The following is a 9,151-nucleotide window of genomic DNA, read 5'->3' on the forward strand; positions in this document are numbered from 1 at the left end:
GGATGCAAAATGTAGAACAGCAACCCCCTGCTAATAGAGTCATACATCTAACAGATCCACATTATTTATAGACTTCTGTCAGCCTGGTCTCGGTCAAAGCACATGCACTGTGTGTTCTGGTTTATACATCCAGCACGGGACATCTGTTGATGTCATCCCATTCTCTGTGTTTACTCTTGCTGCTCTACGGTATAAACAAATAGAAAATGAATGGGATTGTGTGGGTTAAAAAAAGAAATAGAGGAAAATAGATCCACCTCCTTCTGCTTCCTGACAGCACTGTGGATTTACAAATATTTTTTACCTACATACTATATTTGTAATTTTGCAAGCTCTAAGAAGATGGGCCAAAACAATGTGTTGAAAGGTTTATTTCCCACCACAAATACACACAGGACTAACCATTCTAGTTTAAGATTTAACGATAGCACCAAGGGCAACAAATATGCAATATTCTAGAATTTTCCGTGATTGCTGCCGTGGGAATACTGTTCCTGACAACGTGCAGCCTTCTTCCTGAAATGTACTACGACTCACTTTGCTTCGCAGAACGCTTTATATCAAATATATTACATTGTTTCCAAGTAAGCTGCAGTAAATGAAATGTTGGGCTGTAAAACGCATTACTGTGGTGCCTGAACTCATAATACAGCACATGCACATATGGAGGCAATAGTGCATTATAGACATGGCACTCACAAGACATTGATATGTAGCTTTGGTAACTAAATAAACAAGTGTACAAAAATCTGCTTCCTCACAAAATAAACAAGAAACACTCCAAAAAGAGACAAACTTCGGTCTCTCAGCAACAAGTTGATAATAAATATGGTCGGTCTTTAATTAGTTCTTCTTTGTATACAGTTGATTCTGAGCTCTTTTGACAAAGTGCATACTATTTTGAACTTTTTAAAGGTAATTCTAGATCAGGTTCCATTTGTGATCTATTCCTTTGTTTCACTGTGACAGTGTCGATAGTACCGAAGACAAGAGTAGTATTAGTTTGTATGTTAACAGCAAGCCTGAACAGGAAAGGTGTGTCTCAAGATTATTATTTAAAACAGTTGTGTATACAATTGCACAAAAACCTATAAACAAATGTATTTGGTTGCACTGCATTGCTAAACAGTTGAGATAAAAGTGTTGTCAGCTGCTTCAGTAGTTACCTCATTCTTGAACAACAAAAACAAACTTGTTTACTTGATGTGTGTCACAGTCACATGTAACATTTAGCTTAGTTATCTTTGCACGGACTCAAGCGCTTGAGCAGAACAGTCCAGAGGCTGTAAATTCAGCAACAGTTCTCTCTGTCTGCTCGGTGTGTTTTCTTTTTCCTCACAATAGCTAGGGTCCAGAGGGCCTTTCTTTGAGTCTGGTCTGACGATAGCTTGGGAGTGCACACATACAATATTGTCCAGAGAGTCTGGCTGGATGAGGACCCGCGGCTCCTTCTCATCGTTCTCCTCCTGAACTTGCCGTGTCTCTCTCTGTTCATGTTCATCTTTCTCCACTTCCTGTGTCGTCTCTTTATTCCAACTTGTAGTGTTCTCCTGCCTTCTCCTCCACAAGGCCGACGGCATTACTGTGTTGACACACTCAGGCGATAGGGCGCGATCACTTCTGTTCAATGAGCCTCGCTCTGGGATGTGGATCTAGAACAGAAGTAATCGACAGGACATAGCCCTTTATGAATACATGATTTTGACTCCATGATTATTAGAATCTAAAAACAACAAATATAATGATGAGCACCTACCCTACCTGCTCTTGGCTTTGGCTTCCCTTTTCCTTGGTCTGCTTAGCCAATGACGTGTGCTCTTTGTCCCTCAGAGCTCCAAGGGAATAGCTGGACCTCACACAATGGCTCTGATCGATAGGTTCCAGCTCCACATCACTCCAAACCTGCTACAAGGGACATGCACATTAATGCATGTAAATCAAGGTAAGAATTGAATAATGTGACTCTGTATATCTGCCTTGTAATTGTGGTACTAGAAAATAACATGATTAATGACATTCTGATTAAAAAACCAATGACGCCGCTCTTTTTTTTTTCATGCCGTCTCTTGGGCAAGAAATATAAAAAAGTTAATGCTGTGAATTGATACAGTTCTTATGTAAGGAGAGTCATTTAGAATCCACACTGTACAACACAAAGATTTCTCCTGACCTCTATTGGCCTAAAGGCAACCATACCAAAACAAGTTTAAAATCCAACACAGAAAATATCCCAACTTCAATGTCTGTGCGTTTGATTTCTGTAAGCACACCACTGATGGTGCTACTTGTCATGCGTTTGCTTCTACTCCTCAAAACCTACTGCCGAAGCCAAACTCACTGTGTCTGTCGTAGACATGGAGGAAACTCTGTGAAACTTGGTTTTGGAGACTGATGACTGTCTGCTCAGCATCAGGTCCCTGAGAGAGGACTCGCTGTGTGACACTGATATGCACTTCCTCCTCGGGGCCTGGGCTAGGAAGTGTAGACAGGGAACCTTTTCTGCCATGGTATCTCTGTAGAAAAATAGTGATCTCTCAGCAAAACGTCTATACTCTTTTCAAGCTTAAGCAACAGATACGTTGGATGACACTCACCTGTATTTAGAGTGGATGATGGCGTAGATGAAAGGATTATAGATGGCCGAAGCCTTGGCTATAACAGCAGGGACGGCTTTGGAATAGGGACTGAGGCTGCTTCCGTATCTGAAAGGTGTGAAGTGTTTGTAAAGAGTAAAACTGTACATCACCTGTAACGATACTGGTAATGTAATTTGACCCCATTGCATAGCACTTCATCATGCCTGTTATAATGATATTCTACAAGAGGTGGAATATGGCTCATGGTTAATGGCTGAGATGAAGTACACAGTGCAACCAAGCATCCTATTTGTTTTATGCTTGAATCTACGTAACAGTCTGTACACAACAAATGCAGTTAGACTATTAGAACAAAATCATTGGATCATAAGGAGCCCTTGTCATGCTGTATATTTACCCAGCCCAGGCGATGAGGGTGACACATGCATAGGGCGACCAAGAAAGCACAAACACTATGATGACCACAAAGGCAATCTTGGCCAGCTTCCATTCAGTCTTGATGGACTGCTGCTGGACCAGGGTTGACTTCCTCACCTGATATCCCAACTTCTCCACATCTCTGTGGAAGGAATAAAGGACAGAGAGAAGGAATAAAATAACTTTGGAGTCAATATGTATGACAAAATGACTAAATTAATTAAAAATAACCACTTAGTGTTTGCAGACATATTTTGTATGTATGCAATGACTGTGGACCCAAATGCAGACAAAGTGAGGCACATGAGGCACGGCCAAACAAACAATGCAACAAACAGGGCAACAAACACAGGGTACATTTGATTAATCTTATTTGCTCTCTTGAATACTTTTTTCACTCCTTTTAAGAGGATTGGAATGCGCTTAAAGATGGCAAACATGATCAATTTCCACATCATAAGGACAGAATGTAAAATATGAAATAAGAGAAGCTGATGTACCAAAACTGGACAGAGCAGGCAAAGAGTAACAGGCAAGCTGTTGCTTAGAGGCACGCCAACTCCTTTGAGGGACACGGCCTACAGAGTTGTAACCTTCACAGTAGCCATACTGAAGTCTAGATGGTGAAACTTATACCTCCACTGCAACCAAAAAGGTCTACAGAACATTCATCATAGCATCATCCCAAGATATCAACGCTAGCCTTACAGATAGGTATTCCTTTAAGTCAACATTGCCCTGAAGGTAAATACTAAAAGCTACATCCACATGTAATTTGGTTGTGTCCCCCAGCAAAGTCTTGGATGGTACCCCGGAAATGGGAAAAGGGCTTCACTTGCTGAGGGGGGAATTGGCTAATGTGTATGGAAGGCTACTGATGGACAGGCATGAAATGGCAGGATCTGAAAAACAGACAAATATACACACATGCACATAGATAAACTATAAAAGGGAAGAACTAGGGTGACGGATGCTAACATCACAATATATGTAACATGCTTGTAATAACATTTAAGAAATTGCATTGCAGCAATGTCAAGTCTCTTCTAGAACATATTTCAGTAGGTTGTAGATGTGAATATGTGACAGTAGAGGAAAGCTATAGGCTACAATTGAATGGTATGATATTGTTTTATACAGACTAGCTTTAAATGGCGGTATCTTCGATGTGTTTAGTGCATTAAAGTGCTGCATATTCACCTATAATTCATTCACCTGCTTGCACGGCGGATAGCCAGGAACATGCACAGATAACAATAGGATATAATGCCCAGGGGGATGAAGAATACAAAGCAGCACAGCATCAAAGTATAACTTTTATTGGCAGGAGTAGATGTCACATAGTCCCATGTGCATGAGGTCATCAAGCCCTCCGGTATGTATGAACCTTGAGGTAAAAAATGACAAAGAGGCGTAAGAACGAAGTGTAAGGTCCAAAGTATAAGCAGCGGGTAGTTGAATAAAAAGAGTAGGGGGTGACAAATTAAGTTACTTACTCCACCCCAGAAGGGGTGCAAGGCTCCAGGCAAGAGAGTACAGCCAGACCAGGGCAATAATGAAGCATGTGCGTCTCTTGGAGGTCCACTGTATGGCCTGCAGAGGCTTGGTGATGACAATGTAGCGGTCTAGAGAGATGGCCAGAAGGTTTATCATGGAGGTGATCCCGAATAAAGCTCCACAGAAGGCGTATATTTTACAGCCTGTGGAGGAAAAGACAGATGGAGGCATTTCATTCATATGTTGTTGTTTGTCTTCTGATTGGAAGGCTATGTATTACATGAGATACGTAATATGAATAGTCAGGACTTCAAATTGCAATTCACGCCATCTATTCATTGGTTTCAGGGTTCAGGTTGATTGGCGTCAGGGACTAAATGCTCCTAGATCTAAATGCTATTATCCTTTTCACATACATTTCTTGTGACTAAACATAGTAACAGCTGGCACAGAACATACACATATGCTGAGACACTAGAAATAAATACTAGGAAAAGCAGATCTTTTTGAATTACATTTTATAAATGGGTAACATATTTCAAAATTAGCTCCAAACATGGACAAGATTGATAGATATAGATATTTTTGGAGTACATAATATCTAATTGAATGAAAAATTACCTGTTTCACCAAAAATCCAGCCTTTGTAAAGGGAGTTAACAAAGAAGATGGGTGACTGTGTGATTGCCATGAGGAAGTCACTGACTGCCAGGTTCATGATGAAAAAGTTGGGGGCAGTCCGTAGCTTCTTGTTGCTGAAACATAGAGGATTTAAAAAGTCTTAAATTAAATTCAATACCCCATAAAACAATATGCTGTTGTTGTTGTTGACACCCACATTATCATACACATTTTTCTTTTAGAAATGATCAACAGAAGTAACAGATAAGCCAGTAACTGGCTTTCAACCCCAAAACAATCTTTTTGTGTGTTCAGTTTAAGTTAATTATTATCCCACACTTTTTTCGTTTCTACAGCTTAACATATGTTTTGTGGAGTCCATCCACTACCTCTTGGAACACCTCCAAAATCATATTAGTTCATACTCAAATCCTCGTCTTTCGAAACTTAATTCCACCTCCCTTAACATAACGAAAGCAGGAGGGTGGAAATCGATAACAATGGCACATCCATACTACCCCCTTTCAATCATACTTATAGTACTTAAATACTAAATACAATGGAGGGACAATACACGTGCAATGCTCCAAAACAATGTGTTCAGTGGACTCCCCTGTATAGCCAGTAAAGACAGTGACAGAAATATTTTATATGTCAGCAGCTGCAATGAAAAGAGTCAGTCAACGTGGACCCACTATCACTTGAAAAATCCCATTATAAATTCAATTGAAATGTCACTTTATGAAAAAACCCACAAATGCATGCAAGCCTTTGCACACTTCTGGACAGTTAATGGCTGAGTACAAGTCTGCTTTCGCCTGTGCTATAAAATGTCAAAAACTAGCCAAAATCCCACAAGATCTGTTGGTAGATCTATCGCTATTGTTCACCCTGGGCCTTTATAATACAGGCTTGAGTTAACCCCTGCCTTACATGTGTACAATAATAATAATAATAACAATGACAATAACAATATCAAAAATAATTATCTTCAGTGATGTGTATAATTAGTCAGAATACTTTAGTTACTGCAGACTATACATTCATGTGGTGTATGTTGTATAAGCTTATTTGTGTTATTGTTATCTTATGGGCTACATCATAATCAATGACATGAATATTAATTTATTGTTGATTAAAAATAAAAGCTTTGGGAGGACCGTATGGAATCCCCATAAGCCAAATGCCTCGAGGATATCCATTAAATCAAAGCAGTAGTGTCAGTATATTCACATATTGACTTCAACACAAGCTTCTGTAGTCTAATTCCTGAGAGGGTGCAGGTAAAGGCAGCAAAGGGATCTCTACAGTCTGCATTTGTCTCCCAAAAATGAACACTAACCCCACCCCCACACAGCACGTTAAATCTCCCAGAACAAAGCAGCCCTTTTATGTTTGTTTGTTTTTAACCGAAGCAAGTTCAGGAAGAAAGTTGAATTGCAATGGAACATTACATTTTTTTGTTAATTAAAATGTTCAAGCACTCCCCGATAGCAACTCCTTATGTTCCCTTTGAAACTGCCTAAAATCTGTTCTGTCCGAGTAACACTGAAATGCAAACACAAAATGCAGCCGAAACAGATGCGCATCAAATCCATTCCTCCTGTGAAATGAGCTTATACTGCGTCAGCCATCAGTTAACAAGAAGCAAACTGTTAACATATCTCGGGACAACCTGAATATTCACACAATCCCGCTTCATGAAGACCCATGAAACATTTTACATGTATAAAGTTTTACGAACAATAATGACCCCTGACCTAGCGGTCTATGCGGGGATCGCAGCAGATGGTACCAGTGCTTTTTCTAAGGCTGTGAGTTGGCACAGATGGTCATGTTGGGATGCCCGGTAAAGGTGTGTACTTGATAACTTTCCGTTAGCATGCCGTAGCTCACTGTGCACACACATACACACCTCAGCTTGCTTTTTGGCAACAGTCTATAAATCATAGCTGATAGCATTTGTTACATTGAAACAAGCCCCCAGAAACGGTGCCAGAGCGTGAAGAGGGCTACTAATGTGTGGTGTTTGGGGAAATCTAAAGATCACCTAAATTTAGATAACCTTTTGTACATGCCGGCTTCTGAATATGAACAGCTTTTGATGTCTTCCACCTGGGAAGTAGCTTGAACATATTACATTGTATTGTTTTTACCATTACATAAAAGGTATAAGGAGTATGGGACACAGATGGTGGATGAATATTTGTTCCAACTGAAATGAAAACAATGATACCATATGGTCCCTTGTCCTGGGTATGTAAACCTTAGACCAGAGTTCATATGGCGCCATAACCTAATATACAGTATACTTTAATAGTTACACCAGCTCCATTTAATATCAAAAGCTTCTGCATTGTCCTCCTTGTTTTGCCCACTGACTGTAAAAACAGTGTTGGCTGTATGTAAATAAGGGAGAAGCATAACTGAATTATTGAATGCATGCATTGATTTATCCAGTACAGGTAGGAAATCACTGAGCTGCTTCCTGCCATTGAATGCCTGCAGGCTTGTGTGCAGACCTCTCTGCTTGTGCTTTCTAATGCAATAATTCTCTGTTTCCCCGAGTCAGCGCTCTAAATCTCTGCAGCTGTGAACAGTGGAGGGCGGAAAGAAAATATTTGTTTTGCTAAATTAGACACTGATATATAACTTTTAGTTAATAGTGACAATTTAAGATATTCAATCGGATATATTATAGATTTGATTATATCTTAATCCAGTCAGATATCTCAAACATGCTATTGATATTGTAATATTACTAATATTGCTGTTATTATAAAACTTAAAGTTAGCTCCACCTTGACCAGCAACATGCTAACATGCTTTAAAATATACAATAATATAACACCATTCTGCTTTACAAGTGTTTTTACTCTATGTACAATTTGTTGATAAAAAACTGTGACTTCTTCCACCTCTGGTAATATGCCACCAAAGGGACTGTTTAATGTGTGATGTTAATGTGTCTGATAAAAAAAACAGCTTCCGTGAACTCAGTTAATTTGGAGTTCCAGCTGAGCTTGAACAGTAGAGCACTGTGTCAACTTCTCAGAAATGTGTTCATGAGACCAGTTCATGTGCAAAAACATGAGGAAAAGTGCTAATAGAGGCTTGTTGCAAAACCAGATGTAGGCACGTCATACCATGCTGGCTGATTAAACCGCTGTCATGCTGCAGATGGGAATGTAAGAAGACGTCTAGTCTAGTCACGGTTACAGAAGCCTCACGTACAGCTTTCACTCGAGCATGTTATTTAAACTATCATCTTCTAATAGATTTTTAAAAATGATGAGTAAAGCCATCAGTATTTTCACTTGACTGCTGTACTAATGTAACCAAATGCAGCATGCCTCATGATGCTTTACTTTCTGTTTATATGTTGTTTTCCTGAAATTATCCATTTGTTCCATCTGTTTAAAAATACTTTGCAACCAAAATCAAAGTGTGATTATTGTTGTGGGTGACATGGACTAATCAAGGCTGCATGAATTCTAAATTATAGAACAATTATAAAATCATCATGTGTGACCAATTAACAATTAAAAAGGCTTTTATAAACATTGCTGACTTTAATTATTTGGGCCGTTCATTCTTCCAGACTAGTTTGTGGGATGAGAGCAAATGAGGCCACGAGGCACGATGCAGTGTGAAATGAAAAATAATCATTATTAAAAAGCAGAATAACAAATAAGAATAGTTTTCTGGTTAACCAGGAGTTTGTTTTGATTAAACTCTATCTAAACTGGTTAAATAATGCTACTCTTAAATTAGCAATGACAGGCATGCACGTTCTTCACCATCGCCAGTTTACTTACCAGAAGAAGGCGTACATGACTAAGGCGTTTCCAGTAACACCCACTGTTCCGATCACCAAGACAAAGAAGGCGATGATGTAGTGAGCGTGGGCCTGGACGTCCACCTGCCGATAGAATCCGTGATCCACATCCATCTCTGTGACAACAAGCGCATACACACACACACACACACACACACACACACACACACACACACACACA

The 9,151-nt window shown here is 39.6% G+C and overlaps 1 protein-coding gene across 1 annotated transcript in view; it reads right to left on the bottom strand.

Annotated features, from left to right (window-relative positions):
* Nucleotides 1-1,229: 1,229 nt before the first annotated feature.
* Nucleotides 1,230-9,151, bottom strand: part of opn4xa (opsin 4xa) — an 11,142-nt gene continuing 3,220 nt past the window's right edge. Inside the window, 9 exon segments of the mRNA XM_031855526.1 lie at nucleotides 1,230-1,652; nucleotides 1,762-1,905; nucleotides 2,339-2,513; nucleotides 2,595-2,702; nucleotides 2,995-3,156; nucleotides 4,230-4,401; nucleotides 4,511-4,714; nucleotides 5,133-5,266; nucleotides 8,951-9,086. Coding sequence (XP_031711386.1) covers nucleotides 1,230-1,652; nucleotides 1,762-1,905; nucleotides 2,339-2,513; nucleotides 2,595-2,702; nucleotides 2,995-3,156; nucleotides 4,230-4,401; nucleotides 4,511-4,714; nucleotides 5,133-5,266; nucleotides 8,951-9,084 — 1,656 coding nt within the window. The 5' untranslated portion in view covers nucleotides 9,085-9,086.

Source organism: Anarrhichthys ocellatus, unplaced genomic scaffold, assembly GCF_004355925.1.
Source record: "Anarrhichthys ocellatus isolate YVR2014 unplaced genomic scaffold, GSC_Weel_1.0 scaffold16, whole genome shotgun sequence".
Taxonomy (NCBI): Eukaryota; Metazoa; Chordata; class Actinopteri; order Perciformes; family Anarhichadidae; genus Anarrhichthys; species Anarrhichthys ocellatus.